Source organism: Bos indicus x Bos taurus, chromosome 6 (genome assembly GCF_003369695.1).
Source record: "Bos indicus x Bos taurus breed Angus x Brahman F1 hybrid chromosome 6, Bos_hybrid_MaternalHap_v2.0, whole genome shotgun sequence".
NCBI classification, from domain to species: Eukaryota; Metazoa; Chordata; class Mammalia; order Artiodactyla; family Bovidae; genus Bos; species Bos indicus x Bos taurus.
The window spans coordinates 61,543,306-61,567,193 of NC_040081.1; the positions used below are offsets into that span (position 1 = coordinate 61,543,306).

General features: G+C 36.2%; 1 protein-coding gene across 6 annotated transcripts in view; it reads right to left on the reverse strand.

Annotated features, from left to right (window-relative positions):
• Positions 1-23,888, reverse strand: part of ATP8A1 (ATPase phospholipid transporting 8A1) — a 239,355-nt gene that overhangs the window by 139,996 nt on the left and 75,471 nt on the right. For 4 of the 6 annotated variants that reach the window (XM_027544396.1, XM_027544391.1, XM_027544392.1 and 1 more), the window contains 6 exons: positions 23,608-23,735; positions 21,392-21,469; positions 19,550-19,638; positions 13,578-13,622; positions 4,822-4,894; positions 1,879-1,984 (listed from right to left, as the gene is read on the reverse strand). In XM_027544396.1, coding sequence (XP_027400197.1) covers positions 1,879-1,984; positions 4,822-4,894; positions 13,578-13,622; positions 19,550-19,638; positions 21,392-21,469; positions 23,608-23,735 — 519 coding nt within the window. The remainder of the gene's footprint in view (positions 1-1,878; positions 1,985-4,821; positions 4,895-13,577; positions 13,623-19,549; positions 19,639-21,391; positions 21,470-23,607; positions 23,736-23,888) is intronic. The other 2 variants (XM_027544393.1, XM_027544394.1) reach the window with 1 other exon arrangement.

Sequence of the window (23,888 nt, forward strand, 5' to 3'; positions counted from 1 at the left end):
TCATGCTAAGAGAAATAAGTCAGACAGACAAAGAAAAATACTGTATGATCTCACTTATATGTGGAATCTAAAGAAAAAAGAGAAGAGAAACGCACCCACCTCAAACTCATGTAAAAAGAGATCAGATGTGGTTATCAGAGGTGGAAGGTTGGTGAAGGGGAAGTGGAGAAAGGTGATCAAAAGGTACAAATTTCCATTATAACATAAATAAATACTAGGGATACAGTGATGTATATCAATTATTTCTTAATTAAATTGGAAAAAAACGAGTGGCACAAAAGTACCTTCTTAAGTTTTATCCTTTTCCTCCTAAAATGCTGAATGTAGGAAAACTATTAATAACACTACGAATATTGAGGGGTCAGATGGTAAAGCGTCTGCCTACAATGCGGGAGACCCAGGTTTGAGCCCTGGGTTGGGAAGATCCCCTGGAGAAGGAAATGGCAACCCTCCAGTACTCTTGTCTGGAAAATCCCATGGACAGAGGAGCCTGGTGGGCTACAGTCCATGGGGCCACAAAGAGTCGGATACGACTGAGCGACTTCACTTCAAATGAATTGATGTTTCATTGTATTACATATTATTCACTCTTATCACCATGTTATATCAGAACTTTTTTGTTTTAGGGGGAAGGGTGTGAGAGAAAACATCCATACAGTGTCTGTCTTAATGATAGAGAGTGTATCTTATGGTTTTTAGGAATCTGGTATATTCTACAAGGTTGCAGGTGCTGGTTTGTAGTACAGTTTAAAACACGGGGGACGGGATAGTTAGGAAGTTTGCAACTGGTCTGTACACACTGCTGTGTTAAAAACGATAACCAACAGGGACCTACTGTATCATAGCACATGGAACTCTGCTCAAAGTTATGTGGCAGCTGGATGGGAGGAGAGTTTGGGGGAGAATGGACACATGTATATGTATGGCTGAGTCCTTCTGCTGTCCACCAGAAACTATCACAACATTATTAATTGACTATGCTGCTGCTGCTGCTAAGTCACTTCAGTCGTGTCCGACTGTGCGGCCCCAGAGACGGCAGCCCACCAGGCTCCCCCGTCCCTGGGATTCTCCAGGCAGGAACACTGGAGTGGGTTGCCATTTCCTTCTCCGATGTATGAAAGTGAAAAGTGAAAGTGAAGTCGCTCAGTCGTGTCCGACCCTCAGCGACCCCATGGACTGCAGCCTTCCAGGCTCCTCCGTCCATGGGATTTTCCAGGCAAGAGTACTGGAGTGGGGTGCCATTGACTTCTCCTAATTGACTATACTCCAATACAAAATAAAAAGTTTTTTTTTTTAAAGGAAACATAAAAAGTTCCCTAAAGTGTGTTCCTTCTTTTCTAAAATCTTAGTCATTCAAATTGGCTATTTACCCAATTTTACACTGAAAATAAGCCTAAGTATGGAGTCTCTTCTCTAAGTGTAAAGCTCTTCTCATTCAAGTAAATACACAGCAAACTCCTTGATTATCATTTCCAAAAGAAGAAAAGTTGGTATTCTAAAATCAACACCATTCAGGTAAACAGTTCTTCCTTTTTCTGCCAGCTTATGTGAAAAAGCAGTTTATGACCAATAGTTTTTTCTTAATAAAGAAGGGAAAACTTACTATGCACTTAGAGTACCATTTTTTCTAACTTGTATGTATTTTGTTATTCAAATTTCCATGTAACATGTTATATAACAAATATTACAGTTATAGATTTTAAAATATGTACATATATGTATAATTTTGAAAGCCAATGTTTCTAATTAGTAAATAACATTTTTATTCTAAAACTAAAGTGACCTGGTTGTTTTACTTCTTCAAATTAAATTCTGAACAACCTCATATTTCAGAACAATTTTCAACCAAGAAATACATCACAATTGCTTCATTTGTACCTGGAGATGCTGCCTGGTAAATAATCTTATCACCTTCCCGCTCTGGTACTGCCGTGTGACACACGGCCATCATTGTAAGAAATTCACATATTATTGGTGCAGTGGGCTGTAAGAAATAAACACACCATTTAGCCCCTTCCATTTAACCATATGACACAATGATAGCAGTATTACTTCATGTATATTGAGTGCAACTGTTAAATATTGAGAGTGAAAGTCAAGAAATCAACACTATGAAGAGAAAATATTTTTTACTAAAATCCTTCATTTTTGCAACCTCTTCATTCCTTTTCTAAACATTTATATAAGGCCACCTTGTCTTGTTGAATAGAAACAGCACAGTGAAAAAGGCAGATATAGTTGAATCCTGTTATTAGAGGACAAGAGAGGAATTCTAAAATGTTCATTTACCTGGTTCTAATTTCTGATCAGATCTAAATCTTAGGCATCTAATCTTACTGTGGTTCCACTACTTTGGGTCGCAGTGATGATGGCAGAGGATTCCTCTACAATGCTTTGGCCTCTCTTTCCAAAAACAACAACCATAACCTGACTAGTGTCCTACTAAATAAAAAAGGGTTGACTGAGCAAGTCCTGTGTAGTTATGGCCTGAGGAAGACAGGATCCTTTCTGCAAGGAGTTTTTGAGTTTATAAGAGAATAGCAACCAGATTTTCGAAATTAAACATCTTTTCTGGTTTCTGATGAAGAAAAGTGTCACTCGAATTAATAAAGGAAAAAAATTCCTCCATGATCTTGGAACAAAAAACTAAAATGACTGGAAAGGTACATCAAAACATTATTTGAAAAAAAAAACAAACAAACTGGTGTTCAGGCTAGAACAGCAGACAAATCAGACAAGGTCCCTGATGCTTTGACCTGTGGGGAAAAGAGAACATAGATAAACAGTACACAAGTATCATTTATTTAGGGGCTTTCCTTGTGGCTCAGCTGGTAAAGAACCTGCCTGCAATGCAAAAGACCTGGGTTTGATCCCTGGATTGGGAAGGTCCCCTGGAGAAGGGAACAGCTACCCACTCCAGTATTCTGGCCTGGAGAATTCCATAGACTGTATAGTCCATGGGGTGTCACCAAGAGTTGGACACGACTGAGCAAATTTCATATCATTTATTTATACTGTGAAGAGGGTTACAAAGGATAAAATGTATGAAAATCATACAATATGATTTGGGTCAGTTTGTGGTTGTTCTCAAGACAATGTGATCTTTAAGCTGATCAAGTTTTAGCCTCATGAAGTACTAAGCACAGTTTTCCATCAAGCAGGAATAACACATGACTGAAAAGGTCCTAAAGGAGGAAAGAATGAAGCATGTATGAGAAAATAAAAGAAAGCCAGTATACACTGAGGAGAAAGAAAGGGAGGGTAGGTCCAAGTGAGGCTGGTGACTTAGGCAGAGGTTGGATCACACAACTTTGTAAGTTGAGAGGGAAGCCAGAGAGTGGTTTTCAACAGGGGTGTGTTGGGACTTGATTTCCACTGGCATCATTCTAGCTGCCATGTGCAACAAGGATGGGAAGGGGTGAAAATGGAAACCAGGAGAAGGGTTATGAGGCTGTTGTGGCAGTTTACCTGGAGGATGCTGGTAGTCTTGACTGGGGTAGAGAAAGTGAGAATGAGGTGAAGAAGACATTTAGGACATGTTCTAGAAAGTCATGGGCTTCCCAGTGGTGCAGTGGTAAAGAATCTGCCTGTCAATTCAGGAGGTGCAGGAGATGCAGCTTTGATCCTGGATGGGGACGATCCCCTGGAGGAGGAAACAGCAACCCACTGCAGTGTTCTTGCCTGGGAAATCCCATGGACAGAGGAGCCAGACAGGCTATAGTCCATGGGGTCGCAAAGAGTTGGCAACAACTGTGCGACTGAGCACATGCACGTGTACACATACACACAAGAAAGTTGTATTGACAAGGGCTTAGTGATTCATTACAGATCTGGAGATGGAGAGAAGAGACATAACAAAGCAACCCTAAGTTCCTAGACGGAGTTATAAGATAGTTGATTGTGTAACTTACTGAACCTGAGAACACAAGAAGGAAGAGGTGGGTCTAGGTCTAGATTTTGTGGATCTTGAAGCTCATGTTCTGTTGAAAGCAGAAATATCCACACGAATGCGCTGCTAGGGCCCCGCCCAGGGGCATAGGTGGCACGTCCACCAGTGCCAGGTAGGGACTAGTTTTGGGGTGATGAGCATGACTTCAAGTTTTGATGCACTGAGCTTGAAGTGATTGTGAGAAAAAGTTGGGGATTTAAACCTACGTGCACTCAGCTGCATCTGACTCTATAGGCCCATGGAACTGCAGCCCTCCAGCTCCTCTGCCCATGGAATTTTCCAGGCAGGAACACTGGAGAGTGTCATTTTTTCCTCCAGGGCATCTTTCCGACCCAGGGATTGAACTCAAGTCTCTTATGTCTCCTGCATTGGCAGGCAGATTCTTTACCCCTAGTGCCACTTGGGAAGCCCTTAAACTTCAGAGATCATATCATTTGATCAGGTGGAATTTAATCAGGTGGAATTTAATAAGTATCAGTAACTTTATAAGTGGAATACTCACATTGGGTGGCAGATGTCTAAAGTTCTTACTGTATAGATTTAGCACTGGCCTATAATTTTGAGCAAGTAATTAATTTCTATAGATATTCTGAAGTTGTTAACAATGAGTTGTTTCATATAAATAGAGCTCTAAATTATCTAGTATTTTTAAAAAGCAGAGTATCAATAAATGACAGTGTTAAAAGTAAATTTCTAAAAATCACAGATCCGTGTTGGCCAAGTAAAAATAATTTAGAGACAACAGATTTTTATAATTATTAAAAATGATCATGAAAGTAAAAAATGGAATATATAAGCATGGAAGGTAATTCAGAGAAACACTCATTAGTTTTCATTTATTAATGAAAAGATAATGGTACTATGCTTCTTACATGATTATTTTGGAGGTTTTCCAGCAATGATGAATCACTAAATGTTTTTTCATCTCCAAACTGTGAGTTCTGCCTAAAGGGGAAAAAATGGAGCATATTTAATTCATTTATACAAGCCCATGGATCTATCTGTAAATTACTTTTAAAATAAATCATTATGCCTACAAACTCTTAATAAATTAAATCTAATAAATTAAGTATAATTTAGTCCACATTTCAAATAAGATATCACATATTTCATGATTGAGTCATAGGATATTTTCAAACATTATAAACTGTGAAAGCCTTTTTCAGTGTTAATAAAAAATAGCATTTTACTGTTCATTTTCCTGGAGTAAAATTATGTTGTAGCCATATGAAATTTAAAAAAAATTTAATTAAAAAAATGTAACCAAACTGCTAATATACATGGAACTGAATTTTTTACTTTCATAATTTTTCCAAGGTTTAAAAATTTTGAGAATTAATGGAGTTATTATAAAAATAATACTGTTTTACTTTAGCCATAAAAATTTATTTGCAGTGAGTAATACTATATGATTACCATATGAAACAAAAATATGAATAAACTGATTACACACTTCATTAACATTTATCACTAACAAATATCTTACATATTTATGTACATATTACAGTTACTCTGTAAAGGAGAAAAAAGCCATAAAAGTATATATGTGGTTTTGTGTTGTGGCTGTCTTCAGATCAGCAAACTTGAACTCCATATGAAACAAATCAAATGAGAATTGCCTCTATAATCTAGCTCTTACTAATTTCATAGCCATGCAATTTAATATCAAAATGTTGAGATTCAAAGGAAGGACAAGGAACATTTAAGTGGAAATGTCAAACCCCAAGAGTATACTTATTACAGTTCAGTGAAAATATATAGATCTAAAGCTTTTGTGCACAGAAGGAAATTTCAGAAGTCGTTGAGGAAAAAATAATGTGTTCAATATTAAACAGCTGTAATCTAGAAAGCTTTTAATCATAATTTTTACAGGTTACAAAGAGAATTATCAGTGCCGATGTGCCAAATATCAAGTTTCATATTTTAAAGCCAGCTATTTGAAAGGAAGGAGAAATCATTGAAGAAAAAAAAAAAGAATGTAAAATAATTTAACCTAAACCAGATCATCAATATATGTAAATATCTTTTTAACCATACACCATAAAAAGAAGTTAGAATTTTACTGTAAAACACATCTTTATTAATGTGTAACACTTTGATCTATTAATTCTCAATATTATAATGCACCTTTATTAGCACATAGATTAGAATTCTCAAAAACATCAGTAGGAAACAGAATGAACACATTTTATTATTATTTTAATAATAATAATTTATTTATAAAATAAAAAATTAATATCTATTAATTAAAACTCCTCCTCTTCTTAGTTTTAAAGATGAAAAGAACTTTTAAACAACTTGTCAATTGGCAGGCGGAAAAAATTAACATACATTTCTCCTCTAAATATTATCATTCTCAAAAAGTTTATTATTCAGGGCTCTATAAAATCTCCCTATTATTTATAAAATGTATTCATTATTGGTTCTTAGTTATATTTTCGCACTTATTTGTTAGATAAATTGAAATGTCAAGGAATATTCACAGTAACAACTTGCATGTGGAGGTCTATCTTCCTTCTAAAGAATTCTGGACTAAAAGCTTTTATAAATTTGAAGATGTGTCTTATTAATCTCACCAGTAATTCTTTCACTTCATAAGTCACAGTTACCACAATTGATAAAACTTTCAAATGTATTTATAACAAATAACACTAGATATGCAACTGAAATGTTGACACGGACACATCCTTCCCTCCATTCACCAGTGAAACCTTCTGACGCAGAAAATGCTAACACTTCTCCCAGAAAGGAGCTTCCTTTCCAAGATCATAAACCCATCAGCATTTCATCTGCTAATTACACAGCTTGGTCTGGATAACTCAGACATGGTGCTCTCATCACCCCTGTCTGAAATCTCACAAAATGTTCACTTTTAGTAAAAGTAAACAGATAAAATTAGGAAGCTCAAAAGTCATTTCAAAATAAGAACCAATAAATTGTTAGCTGACAAAGTTATTTGAATTTGCAAACTGTGCATACATAAAAGTGTAAGCCGACATCTACATTTTGTTAAAACTTTCCATAGAAGTTTTCAAGTGACACTCTGCCTTATAAGGAGACAAAGAAATTATGGTGTTTTGCAAAAAGCAATAAGGCAGGGGGTGTAACAGTAAGATAAAGTGAAAAATGAGCAGTTAACCCACAGTGTCATATAATTTACTGCTTCTTGTAGGCTGATTTAAAAGCTATGATACATTGCAAATAATTATTTCCTAATCATCCAAAAATGAAGAATCCTAATAGCAATAAAAAATGAGAAGATTCAGAATTTTATGGATAAACATAAATTACAATAAGTGTGGCCTGATCAGTATTGGGAACCAGAGAAGATCAAATTGCTAACATCCATTGGATTATAGAAAAAGCAAGAGAGTTCCAGAAAAACATCTATTTCTGCTTTATTGACTATGCCAAAGCCTTTGACTGTGTGGATCACAATAAACTGTAGAAAATTCTGAAAGAGATGGGAATACCAGACCACCTGACCTGCCTCTTGAGAAACCTGTATGCAGGTCAGGAAGCAATAGTTAGAACTGAACATGGAACAACAGACAGGTTCCAAATAGGAAAAGAAGTACATCAAGGCTGTATATTGTCATCCTGCTTATTTAACTTACATGCAGAGTACATGTTGAGAAACCCTGGGCTGGAGGAAGCACAAGCTGGAATCAAGATTGCTGGGAGAAATATCAATAACCTCAGATACGCAGATGACGCCACCCTTATGGCAGAAAGTGAAGAGGAGCTAAAGAGCCTCTTGATGAAAGTGAAAGAGGAGGGTGAAAAAGCTGGCTTAAAGCTCAACATTCAGAAAACGAAGATCATGGCATCTGGTCCCATCACTTCATGGCAAATAGATGGGGAAACAGTGGAAACAGTGACAGACTATTTTTGGGGGCTCCAAAATCACTGCAGATGGTGACTGCAGCCATGAAATTAAAAGACGCTTACTCCTTGGAAGGAAAGCTATGACCAACCTAGACAGCATATTGAAAAGCAGAGACATTACTTTGTCAACAAAGGTCCGTCTAGTCAAGGCTATGGTTTTTCCAGTAGTCACGTATGGATGTGAGAGTTGGACTATAAAGAAAGCTGAGTGCCGAAGAATTGATGCTTTTGAACTGTGGTGCTGGAGAAGACTCTTGAGAATCCCTCAGACTGCAAGGAGATCCATGCAGTCCATCCTAAAGGAAATCATTCCTGAATATTCATTAGAAGGACTGATGGCTGAAGCTGAAACTCCAATACTTTGGCCACCTGATGCAAAGAGCTGACTCATTTGAAAAGACCCTGATGCTGGGAAAGATTGAAGGCAGGAAGAGAAGGAGATGACAGAGCATGAGATGGTTGGATGGCATCACCAACTCAATAGACACGAATCTGAGTAAACTTCAGGTGTTGGTGATAGACAGGGAGGCCTGGCGTGCTGCGTGCAGTCCATGGGGTCGAAAAGGGTCGGCCATGACTGAGCAACTGAACTGAACTGAATCAGTTAATTTCATACATGACAGTGTGGACTAAGAGATCATGTCAAATGAAGAGATAAATAACAATTTTTATTTAAGTTAAAAAACAATTTAGGAGTAGAAAGGCCTAGTATTCAGAAAACAAATAGAAAACACGGTCTGCATAAAGCTAAAATACTTCTGCATAGCAAACACTATTACAAGCAAGTCAAAAGCCAAATGACAAACTGGGAAGAAAACTGTTTCCAACACATAAAATGGTTACTTTATTCAAGATGAAACATTAATTCACTCAGAATAAAAAGGGCTTATAGAAGCTAACACTAAAAAGATCAACAATGCAATAGAACAATGAGCAGAGGATATAAACACACAGTTCACAAAGGAAGAAATAGAAGTGGTTTTAAATATATATTCAATGTTACTGCATGATGAGGGAATTTAAATCTGAATGAGATTTAAATCTATCAATGTGGCAGAAATAGTTTGACAACTCTGCTGCTATAACCTTGGAAAAACAGTTAAACCATTCATCATTGATGAGAATGAAAATTGGTACAATTTCTAAAAAGGAATATTGGCAATGAAAGAGAAAGTCGCTCAGTTGTGTCTGACTCTTTGTCCCATGGAATTCTCCAGGCCAGAATACTGGAGTGGGTAGCCGTTCCCTTCTCCAGGGGGAAACTGCCGAACCTAGGGGTTGAACCCAGGTCTCCCACATTGAAGGCGGATTCCTTACCAGCTGAGCCACAAGGGAAGCCCAAGGATACTGGGGTGGGTAGCCTATCCCTTCTCTAGCTGATCTTCCTGACCCAGGAATCAAACCGGAGTCTCCTTCATTGCAGGCAGATCCTTTACCAACTGAGCTATCAGGGAAGACCCTGATATTGGCAATATCTAACAAAATTTAAAATCAATATAATCCTTTGAGATCCAGAAATTCCAGTTTCTGGAATTTCAGTCTATTCTGTACTTACAGTCCGGTGCAAAACTCTGTATGTACAAACTCATTCTTTGCAGCACATTTTTAACAGCAAAAGGTTAGAACTAACCCAAAGTTTTACCAGGGCGGCTGCTTAAAAAGACTGTGGTACATCCATATAATAATAATGGAACACTATACAAAAAATAGGAGGCTGTCCACGGAATATGGACAAATCTCAAAGGTGTATTGTCAAATGAAAAGCTGGTACCAAAGTGTGTACAATATGTTTCACTTTTGGTAAAAATGAGAAAGAAAATATATGCATACACAGTAGAATAGATCTGGAGAAATAAACCTGAAATGGGTTACACTGACTGCCTTCAGGTGGGGAAATGGAGGGTCAGAGATAGGGAAGAGATGTGTTACTGCATTATGAACTTAAATCAAATTTAAATTGAAGATTAAAAACCAGAACAAAATCCAACTATGAGCTGAAACATACATTCTACATACAAACTCAATGTATACATTATATACACACAGACACTACACACATGCATACATGGGAAGACAAAGGCAGTGTGGCTGAAAACACTGTTTTCTGAATGGATCTGTACCTTCTGGCTTTGAATAGTGCTACTGTTCCAAATCAAAATTCCTAAAAGGGTGATTTAATTTTAAAAAATGAAATTGTTGTTCAGCATCAGGTCAAGTCCAAGAATATAAACAAGTGGTTGAGTTCAATAATAATGTTTTTTTCTTAGACACTAGTTTTGATCAATGTGGTCTGCTTTTCTGTGTGGTTCTAAAGTATTTCTGAGGGCAATTACAAAAGACGAGTTCCAATAACATTCTGTGAAATGGTCGCTTGACTGGAATAAATAAATTACTTGTCAAAGTGACTACTCTGAAGACTAGCTAATCTGGATGTGTTAGGTTTCGTTACTATTCAGTCATACCTGTAAGAATGTTTTAGTGAGCCCAGTGATGGCAGCAGAATAAATAAATACCGCTCATTTCATACATAAATACAGACCAAAATGAAATGAGAAAAGAAGACCAGAAAATGGTACCATCCAGTGATACTGTGCTAATACTAAAAACCACAGTAAAATGAGTGAGCACGGAATACTTTGGGAGTTTCATCAAAGTAATAGTGGGGGAAAATACAGATGAACTGAAATTGGCTTTGAGTACATATTACTGAAGTGAGTGAATGAGTACATCTGTTTCCTACTATTATTTATGCTTGAGATTTCCACAAAAAAAATCAGAAAAAGAAAAAAATGTAACAAAATATATAGCTTTGGAATATAATCATATCTTAGGGCTACACAGATGCTTATAATAAGCTAATATTTTTGTGCAATCCTCCAAACATTGATACTGTCTAAAGAATGGTAGATTTTAATAGAAATGAATTAACCTTCAAGGTTATACGTCAGCTGATGGTACTTGGCAATAACAAGAAAACCATCCCAGTTCTGGAAGCAGTGGCTACTGGTTGGGAAATGATTTCATCTCTGTTAACTATATTAATAGATTTAAGCAAGTAGAGTTACAGCCATTATCCAATTATTTTTAATGTTAAGAAAGTGTTTTTGAAACTGTCACTGTAATAGTTGGCCATCAAATTTGACTAAATGTAAATAATCTACATATTTCTGTTGTTTAGTTGCTGAGTTGTGTCCAACTCTAAAAATCTACATACACTTATGTGTTAAATAATAAGTGTTTTTTAACTTGGTATTTTTGTGGCAAATATGGTTGAAGAATGATAGTGAAATACACGGTACAGGTCACAGATTTTATCTATGGAGTCAGTGAACTTCACATTGAAAGGTGAAGCTGCTGACAGTAAGAATCACCTTTCAGATTTTGGATTTATAGTCAGCTGTACTCTCCAGTTTACCCCTGAGGACCAGCAGCATGAAGATATAGCCAGGTTCCTGAAGCATACACTCAGTCAGGCCCACACTTTCAATCTTGGTTTCTCTGGCAATATGAAATCAAGTGGATCAGATCTGGCAAATGCCAGATTTAGGACTGGGCCAAGTTGTGTCCCCCTCCAGGCTAACTTCTCATCAATCAGTTAAACTATACTTGCTCTTGCTACCTTAACAAAACGAGAAAGAAAAAGTGAAATAACAAATAGTAAGGATATCTTTTCTCTAAATGCAGATATTTCTGAAGCTCTTTAAAGTCTATTGGAAGTGATATAACCACCACCTACTTAATATCCAGGTTGAGCAAAGTTTTAACTTTTTCTCCCATGTTTACTGGTTGTATACTTTGAGGGAAGTTACTTATTGGCTTCTCTGCCTAAATTTCACCAGCTTTAGAAGGCTCATGTCAATTACAACTCCTCAAATATGTCTTGAGGATTAAGTGAGGGACATTAGACCTAACACTCAGATACTCTTTTAAGCACTTTAAAAACAGAATTCATTTAATCTTTGCAACCTCCCTATGATGTCTACATTCTACCCGATGAGGACCCATTAGGATCAGGATGTGAATCTGAGAGGTCAGAATCGAAGTCTGCATCCTTGACAACTGCTCAGGACCCAGGACACAACTAAAGTTCAAGTAGTAGCTGTTCCTTCATCTTTGCTGCTTATAGCTAACCATTTGATAGATGAGGAAATCCAAGTAGATATTTAAAATAAAGCTTACTTTATTAAACAGTTGGCAAAAACCTTCCCTAGGGTTTATTTCTTAAGATATCATTAATATCTAAGTTTATACAGAACTGCAAGTGGAACTATACAAAAATCTATGAAAAACATGACATTTTAAAATTTGGAATTACCCAGTTTAGAATATCAAGTTTCCAGAAAGGGTGTTTTACATAAAAAACTTAAATAGATAAAATAATGTCTCTTCCCAATAGTGATAAAAATCATGAAACAACCTCTACTGAAAGTAGAATATTTTAAATGACCCAGATAAACAACTGTTAACATTTTCATCCAATCTTAATAAGAATAAGGTGAAGGTAATTTCCGTCTCAAGAAAAAGTGATTTATCTTAGAAAAAACATATATTCTAAAAATAAAAATATATATTCAATTCTATTGAAAGGCAACAAATAAAAAGATATAATCAAAATTTTAACTACATTCTCAAAAGATTAAGTAGAAGAGAATATCTACATCATTACACTTGAATTATCTACCAACAGTAAGATGTTTTGGCACATTTAAAAGACACTGAAAATTATTCAGTTGTGGATAGGTGTTGAAATGCATGACACTCCAAGCAATGAGCTTAAGTGTAATGAATCATCAGTTATCACATGAACCAAACAGCTGCCTCTGTCATTAACTGTAGGTAGTGTGAGGCTTATTGCAAATTGTTACCAAATCTCCACTTTATTGAAATAAAATCCAAGTTGAAAAATAAGGCTTAATCATAAAATACCCTGTGTCATCTGAAAACAGAAATGTAATCACATATAAAGCCATACTACTTTTTACAATTACCAGCATTAAAGAAATCTGCTTTCTGAAATTTCATTTGCCACCAGATTGCAATGAATTACTGAAATAAACTCATGTCATTCTAAATGAAAATGTAAACCATGGTGAGGATTTTAAAGTAAGACAAAAACCCAATATGTACTGAAATTAAGCTTATAAAATGCTATTCAATAATTCTAAAATTAATTATATTCCTGTTAACCCTAGTTATTGGTAGCATAATTTTCCAACATTTGTTCCAGATATTTCATTAAAAAATGTTTATGTTATAGCCTCCAAACAGACATAGCAAATTAATGAAAATAAATGTAAAGGAAATTTACAGTGTGTGGTTATGTTTCAGTAGCATTTTTCTGTAGCTCTGTAGAGTATACAAACAGTGGCAGAAGGTGGCAGTGCTGAGCTAAAAAAAAATAAATAAAATTTATGGAGCTGTCCCTGAAATCTTAGGTAGTCCACAGCCCAGGGACTCTAAGTTGATTGTTATAGACTTTATTATAGATACATAGCTCCATAAAACCAGCAAGCCTAAACTTTGAACTAAATGTTCATAAAATGATTAAAGGTTATTCAACAGGACATCAGGGCTATTCAACAGATTTGTTTTTACTCAGCAGATTTTAAGAACTATTTTACAGCATTGTCATCCTGCCTGATGAGTAATTTTTTTCAAAGTAGCAAAATGCATCTAACAACACAACAAAATGCAAACCTTTTAAATGGATCAATGAGACAGAAAGATCCATGCTGCTTACCATTCATCAGGAGAGCAGCCATAATCCTCAGGTTCAGGGACATGGCTTCAGAAAGCAAGAGGAGGGACACAAAGAAAGGAGAAAATAATCAAAGAAAGGCTGGAAACACAAAAGCATGAATAAGGGAAGTACTGAGAGATGGGTCAGTTAAGGAAATAAACTTTTAGCTGATTTGGAAAGAATGGCAGTTAGTATAGAAAGTATAATTTATGGTAACTAGGCAGATTTACAAAGTTGTTCTTTCCTCAAATAGCCAACTTGCCTCTTCACCATGAAATTTCCCAACTTTATGCACAGAAATCAGTATTCAGTAGAAAATATTAAACTTAGAGTTTAAATACAGGCTATAGCCAATGGAAAATTCATCACACAATGCATAATGAGAATAAAGTGCTTTAATAAAAAAAAGCATGTTATTAAGAACAAACTATCACACTGATAAAATCTACCAAGTGCACTTCAGAAACAAATTTGACTGCCATGCAGGGGTGGCTCTTTACACAGGTATAGTAAAGTAAAGGTTAATCACACTGCTACAGCTAAAGAGCACCACAGCGTGAAAGATAAGCATTTTAAAAGATACTAAAAAATGTTCACTTAAACCATAACTCAGCCGTTAAACAATTTATTACGTCAAAAAGAAAACATTCATCAATACTTCATTTTCATCCATTAGCTCATCGGAGCACCGGATCTATGTATAGCTTTCAATTCAACCAGTGATGTGACAGAGGGGTCCGTAATACATGACACAGCAGATTTTATTTTACTTATTTATATATTTATTTACTAAAATTTTCTTTTTATTGTTTAGATTTTTTTCTCACTGTCTTGAGACATACAACACTGTGCAAGTGTAAGGTATACAGTGTGATTTGATACTAATATAGATTGCAAAGTGATTACCATCATGTGCCTGTGTGCTAAGCTGCTTCAGTTGTGTCTGACTCTTTGTGGCCCTATGGACTGTAACCCACCAGGCTCCTCTGTCCATCAGATTTTCCAGGCAAGAATACTGGAGCTGGTTGCCATGCTCTCCTCCAGCAGATCTTCTCGACCCAGGGATTGAACCTGCATCTCTTACATCTCCTGCATATCATAGTTTTAGTTAACACTCCTATCCATCACCTAATTACCATTTCTTTTTTTTATGGTGAGAACACTTAAAATCTCCTCTCTCAGCAGCTAAAACTGATTTCCTTATCTCTTGTTTCTTTCATTATACAAGGTCATTCAATAGTTTTCCTTTAAATTAAATTTATTAGATGTAGGTAGAGTTTAAAGATGCGGAGTTCAGTATAACATCATTGTTTTTGATAAATATACAATGTTCACTGAAAACTGGGGAAAATCCTCTCACTTCCTAAGTGGCCTCTATTTCTTACCCTTCCACCAAACTGGCCATGCACGGACCTCATCACTCTAAGGTACCTCCAAAGCATCAGCTGTCTCCGGTGCAGGCTCCACCCACCACCTTCACTCCAATCACAATGGGGGCAGTCTCCTTACTCACTGTCCTCTCTTCTACCAAAGGATGTTTTCAGATGCTTGAGGGGAAGGACTAAATGAGCCCTCAGTGAGCCCAGAAAAAGCCATGGCCTCCTGCCAAGCTCTGTGAAAACTAGATGCAGCCCAGTGCTCTAGGCAATCACTTCTCATCAACTTCAAGGCTTAGATGAGTCCCTGAACTACAGGAGGGGAGGGTCAGATGCTACCCAAGCAAAAGCACGGCACCAAGGTTCTGCCAAGTTCCCCTGGTGGTGTTCAGCAGCCCTGGATCTCCTACTGGGGAGGGGCTGGAGCCTCAGAGCTCAAGGCTCAGGGCTGCACTCCCCGGGTGTGGTTCAATCTTGGCAGATGTTCAGGGCTATTCTGAATGAGATGAGCAGCGGGTGATCCATACATCTGTTACTTTATTCTGTCTGCATGAGTTTCCTCAAGATCACTGCTCTAGCAGCTCTGATATGTACTTTCTGTCTGGTTATTTACCATGGGACGTCAGTGCTGTTACATCTGCTTGGTAAGTTCTTAAACTCCTTCTTGATCTCAGTGTTAAGCATCCCAGTGCCTGGTCTCAGTGATTAGATCACACCCCTCCACCCTGTCCCCAATCACAGCCTCATACAGACCATTGTACTGCATTATGATTTTTTAATTGTCTGCATGATGATTTAATTACATCCATTAACCTCCAATTAGACTATAAACTTTAGGGGGGTGGAAGCCAGGTGAACTTTGGCTGATCCTTAAATCCCCAACATCTAACAAAGTACTACATACTGTACATAGAGATGAACACTTGTTGAGGCATGAGAATAAATGAATGGTTTTTACCCAGCTTTATCCACCAGTCACAGTGAGAAGTGAGATACATTTATTGGTTATAATATAGACCTTGGGGCAATTTTGATAATTGTGAGGTTTCTCATGGTGAATTTCCTCTCAGATAAAGAAGTCACCGATTCTTTCAGCAAACATTGCTAAACAAAATATTGTCAAGTAAAACTACTCACATGCTATTTTCACATGTAAATAAAGATTATAATTAGGAGCATTTGGTATTCACTTAAAGGGAAAAAGTCAATGAAATGTTTTTAATACTGATTAAAATGACTTGCCCATATGAAAATATAATATTAATTGCCTTTACAGACTCTTAAAAAAACAAAACAAAACAAAAAACTTGTCCCAGTTCATCAGCTCATTCTAATAGTAAGATTTTAAATGATCAACAAAGACAGTATTTAGGACTGTAGCCGAGAATAGTCACTGTATTGAGAATTCTACCCACTGAACATAAAAACCTCATTACCTATTTCTGGCTTTCAAGTAACTGTGATAAAACTGAATTAGTATAAGAAGTAACTTGTTGAAATTATGCTTTAGTAAATGTTTAACAGCAGAATTTCTAGTTTGTAATAAGTTAAATTTATAAATATGATATCACAATTTATTTACATTTAATTAAAATCTAATGAAACAGTCTAACAAGTTTAATCATGGTGGTACTTCTGACAAAGTTAATCTTTACAAAACAAACATCATTGCTACGTGGGTACCAGGTGTGTACAAATCTCGTATTTCATTGACCATCATGAATCTAATTTAGGGCCAAAGTTAAAAGAAATGAGGGAAAACTTACTAAGACTAAATTTTGGAGCCTTATTTTAAGTGTTAAATATCTTCTTCCTACAAATCTATAAAATGCACTGAACGAGGCAAAGATTATACTATCAAGAGACTTCAAGTCTTGTCTTTCAAACTGATAAAAGCCAACAGAACTCATCTTGGACTCTAAGGTAGAAAGAGATTTTATTTTCTCAAAAAGTGCTTAAGAAGCATCAGCTCTGAAATCATAACCCCAAAGGCATTTGTTAGTATATAAAACTATGTGTTATTTTCCTTTGTTTTGCTAAACTCTGAGGGGACAATCTCTATGTTTTCTTCTTCTGGAGGTGAAAGTATACACGTGTATTAATAAGAGCTCCCCATATTAAACAATGTAACACACTTCCATGGGCAGACGGGACAGTATAACCATGTCATGGTTCCTTTAAACCAGGAGCGCCCAGAGGAAATGCACACAGAAAGGTGCTTCTCAGTCATTTCTTTTTCCTGTGGAGTTTGACAGAATTAAGTAATAGCTGTGTGTCTCTCCTACTGTAGTCAACTGAGTAGTCTAAAGTCTCTGTTTCTCTAAAGCTTTCATGTATCAACAACTCTCTGCAATGCTGACATCCCAACTGTCCATCAGAAATGCTTAGGGGAGGGGATGGGACAATTACTTCTGGTGTCAATAACTTTACGAGTTTTCTAGTATTGTTTCTTAAAGAAAAGGAGCCTTTGTACTTTTAAGTATTGTATAAATTTATCATATTGGGTGAGAGTCTGAGGTTTCTGAACTGGAAACTTCCAGAACATCTATATCTCTATGCAGGTACCATAAATATAAAATAATAAAAGGAAAAAAAATTCAATCAGGGTTAAGGATCCTATAAGCACATACATGATTTACTGGAAGTAGTTTAACAAGTTTCACTCAACAAGGCTCTTGGTATTCTTGAAAATATGATACATTATCCAAAGAGAAACCCATTTTTATTTCACAGTTAAAAACTGCAAATAAAGGAATCACTATTTTTAAATTTCTAAACATCACAGAATTTCAGATCTGAAAAGAATCTTGGAGTATGGAGGTCTCACCATACTCGTTTTAAAGAGTTCGGAATATTTGAATGGAACTGTCTAAGGTAATACAGTGAATTAATGACAAAGTTAGGACTATGACGCAAGTCTTGCAACTGCAGCTCAATGTTAAGAGATGTGGATTTTCCCAAGAGGAAATTTGTTTCATTGGAAACAATCTAAATCAGGACAATACTTACCTCTCTTTAACATTTACCAGTCTCAAACCCAGTCTATCATAATATGTAATACATGTGTTCATGACAGTATTACCCACAGACACATGAAGAACATTGTTCTTTAGAACTACTGCCTATAAGCGCTTAAGAACTTGTTCCAGGAATAAGAAAACCTTGTAAAATGGAAAAGAACACCTAGCTGTTATTCTGGTTCTCTGTTCTGATAGGTTCACAATCAATAATTACTAATTTGAAGAACTGGCTTATTTAACTGAACAAAGTAAAAAATGGACGTCAATTCCCAAAACAGAACCCTCTAAAAATAACATTTATGAATGCCAGCAGAATGTGCATAAAAACAAACATCACCATAAATTTGTCACCAAGTGTAATACAACAAACTCTAGAATCACAATAGGCTCTTCCTTCTCTCATCAGGGATAACTGCGGGTCAAACACTTAAGTGCAAAATGTCAGAGAGTGTGGCACACCTCTTCTGTACCAACAGGAAAACAAAGAGGCCTGAAGCAACTGGGGGAGGAGAGAGGAAGGTCTCTTTTGTCTAAAGGAACTGGGAGATCTTCAGATAAAGAGGGAAGATGCAAAAGGGTATCCCGCCCTGGAAATAGATAGTAAGCATGCTTCTTAAATTAGCAGCTTGTCCTTACAGTGTAAAATAGCCATTCAGTCAAATGTATTTTTAGCTTCACTTACCCACAAAGTTTGAAGTCACTTTCAGTCATCCTTTCTACTAACCCAAAGAACAGGGATAGCTGCCTCCATCTATTCCCCTTTACAGACCATGTAGGGGAGTAATCACATACTTTTAGAATTTTTTACCAAGTGGTTATTTATTTATGCTTTTACCTAAGGGCATTTTCATAATTCAGTACACTATTTTTATACTAGTTTACTGCTTAGAGACAGAGCAGGAGTGGGGAACGGGTAGGTACAAGCCAGAAAAACCCCAAAGCAAGTGTCCTTGCTTGCATGATTAAGATACCAGTCTTTCGCTGGGAAATTTGGTAAAAGGCCAAGATCAATCAACCAGAAGGATGTTTCATCTTTGATCATGACTTTTCAGGAGATGTAGAAATTAATTTTCTCACATTACCCTATAAAGGATTTCAAAAAGGAGGCTTTTGAAGTTTGGGCAAGCATACCTAGAAGTAAGATAAAAATGGGTACTCAACAAGCACATTCTAAAGGATAGATTCTATGACTGCAAAGAGGAGAGGTGATAAAAAGAAATCGAAGGGCTAACTTTCTCAGAGAAACAATGTGCTTTAACACAGGCAGGCCGCATGGTAGGTTTATGGCAGTGGAGAGGGAGTGTATTTATACCTTATTACCAGATAGAGATCTGCAGGGCAGCTCTAAATACTAAAAGATTATTGGGTAGGGCACCTACCTCATAGTAATTCCAAATGAAAAACAATACCAAGCTATAAAACATAAAATGTACATGTATGCTGAAGTCAAAATAGCTGCTTTCTAGATTAAAAAGAAAAAAACACCTTTCCTAAAAAGAACTCGCCCAGTTGTACCAAACTGTTAACACTAATTAAATGTGTACATCATAACTCTGATTAAAGGGAAAAAACTCACCCGTAAGCCACTCCGGCTATGGTGCACTTCTTAAACTGCATTACATTGCATGTCAAAGTACCAGTTTTGTCAGAAAATATATATTTCACCTAAAAAAATTAAAAATTTCTCATTAAAATTTCAGAGATCATTTTAAGCCAGTCTTTTATTGAAGGACTTAAAAAAAAAAAAACCACCCTTTCATTATTATTCTTTTAATCAATTTTGTTACACCGCAGGGTCACAATGTACTGTGTTGTGCTTAGTCACTCAGTCATGTCTCACGCTCTGCGATCCCATGGAATGTAGCCTGCCAGGTTCCTCTGTCCATGAAACTCTCCAGGCAAGAATACTGGAGTGGGTTGTCATGTTCTCCTCCAGGGGATCTGCCCGATCCAAGGATCGAACCCAGGTCTCAAGCACTGTAGGTGGATTCTTGAATGGTATTAACTGACTACTTTCTGCACATCATCAAGGAATATTTTCAACTATTTCTTCTAGATTTTTAGCAGTGAATCATATATGAAATGAAATTCTCTCAAGCTAGCAGAGAAACTACAGCCATACAGAATCTGTCTTAACAGTCTGAATTTGCACTAGTAAGTGCCTCTATTGTTACTTAACATGCGCTTGCCTGCATTAGTTGCTTCAATTCTATTAGACTCTGTGACCCCCTGGACTGTAGCCCTCCAACTTCCTCGGTCCATGGGATTCCGAGCACTAAAATCTCTTTCAACACTTCTCAACAAAACAATTATGGGATTGGTGATGGCTTGCTTGATTAAAAATAACTTCATACAACATCTGAATTGGTAAGGAAAAAAAACAGCTTTGGTTTAAATGCTACCTTAAGAGTAAGACTTAGCAAATGGCAATGGCATAAGAAGAGTAGAATCCTTTCTTAGCTAACACATATAAATGAATTACAAATATATTTACTCCTTGGAAGGAAAGTTATGACCAACCTAGATAGCATATTCAAAAGCAGAGACATTACTTTGCCAACAAAGGTTCGTCTAGTCAAGGCTATGGTTTTTCCCGTGTTCGTGTATGGATGTGAGAGTTGGACTGTGAAGAAGGCTGAGCACCAAAGAATTGATGCTTTTGAACTGTGGTGTTGGAGAAGACTCTTGAGAGTCCCTTGGGCTGCAAGGAGATCCAACCAGTCCATTCTGAAGGAAATCAGCCCTGGGATTTCTTTGGAAGGAATGATGCTAAAGCTGAAACTCCAGTACTTTGGCCACCTCATGCGAAGAGTTGACTCATTGGAAAAGACTCTGAGGCTGGGACGGATTGGGGGCAAGAGGAGAAGGGGGCGACAGAGGATGAGATGGCTGGATGGCATCACTGACTCGATGGACATGAATCTGAGTGAACTCCGGGAATTGGTGATGGACAGGGATGCCTGGCATGCTGCGATTCATGGGGTTGCAAAGAGTCGGACACGACTGAGCGACTGATCTGATCTGATGTGAATATAGTGTGAATTATAAATTTGAAATTCCTGTTTGACTTGTACAACTTCATTGATAAACTTCCTCCCCCCCACTCCACCTCCTTCCTTTCTGATCAAAAGCTATGAACAATTTTAATACTGGGAGTTTATAACTCAAAAGCAGCCAATACTCTATATACTAATCAGATTATATACTAAAGGACATCTCTCTGTGAAATACCTTATCCTGAGAACAGAATATTCACTAAAAATGAAAATTGACAGTTAGGTACTAACATGCACTTATTTATGCCAATCATTCAAAAAATGGAAAATCAGGAGCTGTCAATTCTAAAGTTGTCACATACAGCGGAAATTACACCAAATCTGACTTCCAGTTCAACATATCAATAAGAAATTTAGTTTACCTGGCCAAGTTCCTCATTCAGATTAGATGTTCGAGCCATAGCAGCAGTGTCGGTTGGTTCATAGTGCATGTCAAGATCCTTAAAAGAAAAAAAAAGAGAGATATCATCAAATACAACTCATAATAAGAGATTTGAATACAATTTTATTTAACTGGTGAGCTATGGATGTAACACTCATCTCTTGCCATCTCTAACCATTTCATTATTTCCTAAAAAATACTCAATACAGAGTATCATATTTCTTAGTAAGGACAGACCAGATTGAAGTCAGAGCACGTCTCTGGAATCAGGCAATCTTGGCTTACTATCATTCCACCATTTCCTAAATAAGTGACCTACTATAAGGATTAAATTAGATAATGGAGGTAAGGTGCCTCCTCTAGTGTCTGACACAATGCTTTATGTGAGCTAAAATAACAGTAACTAAACACTGCTCAAATAATTAAGACTTCAAATCCCTGAAAAAAATTACCAAAGGAATTCCATCTTGTTGTACTGTCTTGACCAAGTTCCTTCTTACACTGTATATACTTGAAAATCAAGTATATGCAAGCCAGGGTTTTTATTGACAAAACCAGGGTTTACTGATTCATATGTCAAATGAAAGGACCAAATCTGATCTTCCCTGCGTCTGTACTTCAGGCTAATCAACACCAGTTCTGGAATAGGCACCTCGTTTAAAGAAGGATAGTGAACAAATATGGGCAATGTTTAGAGAGTGGTGACCACAGCAGGGTTGAGATGGAAATTATGTCAAATGAAGAATTGGAAGGAGACAGAGAATATTTAGTTGGGGGTGGGGATAATAGAACAGGCATGGTAGCCAAGTTCAAATGTTTTGTAAGGTTGTCATCTGGAAACGAGATTAGCCATTTTCATAAAAGATCGATTGGGAAGAACCAGAAGAAAAGGAAGGCAGTTACTCATCTCATTTTCACCCAAGGAAGAAGCTGCTTGGTAAGAGACATTCTGTCAGGAATGTCAGAAAAATCTCTGTATATCAGAAAGCAGTTGAAAAACATAAGCCTTCTAGGTTCATTCAAAACTAAAATTATGTAATTATTTGAAACAAATATTACTTTTGAAAATCCAAATTTAAAAAAGTGACTAGTTATTTGATTTTCATAATGAGCTACTTGTTTCTATATGTAGAAAACCTTCAATAAGTTTTTATTGTACTTATACAAATTTTATTATATAATTTTTTCAGCAACAAATTGAGCTATGCTTCCAACTCACTTCAGATTTCTAAATTAAACTGATCTTTACCAATGAATTGGAGATGAAAGGTTGAAGTGGATCATTCACCATGGAAAGACAATCAACAGTTGCAAAAGTAGCATATTTTAAAAATCTTAATATTGTTCATATTGAAAGACTTTCAAATGATTGAAAAATCAAAAGATACTAAAATTTCTCAAAATAAAAAATTATACTTTCTGGTAGATTATGTTTAAAGACTTAATTTACATAAATTTATTAATTTTAACTTTGGTGAAAATAACTGAAATTTAGTTGAAGAAGAGTAACATTTTATAAACAAAATACTTAGGAAACAGATGTCTAGAACACTTCTCTAAGATTAGAAAAAAATAAGAAAAAAAATTAAGAATACAAATTCAAGCACAGCTGAAACTGTTTATAGTGTGGAAAAATAAACTACAAAGATGAGTTAAAACATGATAGACAACCTGGTTGCTGTGAGAAGTTAATAACAACATTATTTCTATAGTGCTCAATTGTTTATAATGTTGTCTGCTATGTCACAAGAGTCCCTTGATCTATATAAATATTGTGAGATGCAAGTAAAGCTTGTTTTACTATTCCCATGTGACTGGCCAAGAAAACAAGTCTCAAAGAGGTCAAGCAGCTTGGCAAAGTTCATATAGCTAGTGTATTACAGAATTAGAACTAAAATCTAGGTTTTAACTCTAAACCCTATGGGTTTCCTCAACCACAGACCTATTTTTCCCGAGCATGTCTGGTCTGTAAACTTGTGTGATTCTGACATGAGGATTCTGTTATAATTTTCACACGTCAAATGAAATTTGTTATTGTTAGATTATAATTAGGCTTATAAATATTTTGAAATGTAGTCAATAAAAAGTAAGGTATAAATAAGATATTTTTTCTGAAAGATCAAAAGATTCTATCAAGAAAGAAAAGACAAAAATGTATGTTGAGCATAATGAAGAACAATAGTAATTCATATTTACCCAATTTATGAAGTATGCCTGGGTAAATTTCACCACTTCTAATGTCACCAGCAAGCTGATAGGAATGAGGTTATTGAAAAGGATGATGAACGTCAAGAAATTCAGTCCAAAATTATTAGCACCACCATCTATTGGGGAAGGTAGAAAAAAGGTCATTTACAGTTTTATATTTTATTTGTATTAACCAGAATTTTAGCATAATAAGAATTTTTCATATTATATATCTAGAAAGTTGGAGAGGGACACTGTGCTGATAACATATTCATATTATCAAATACAGT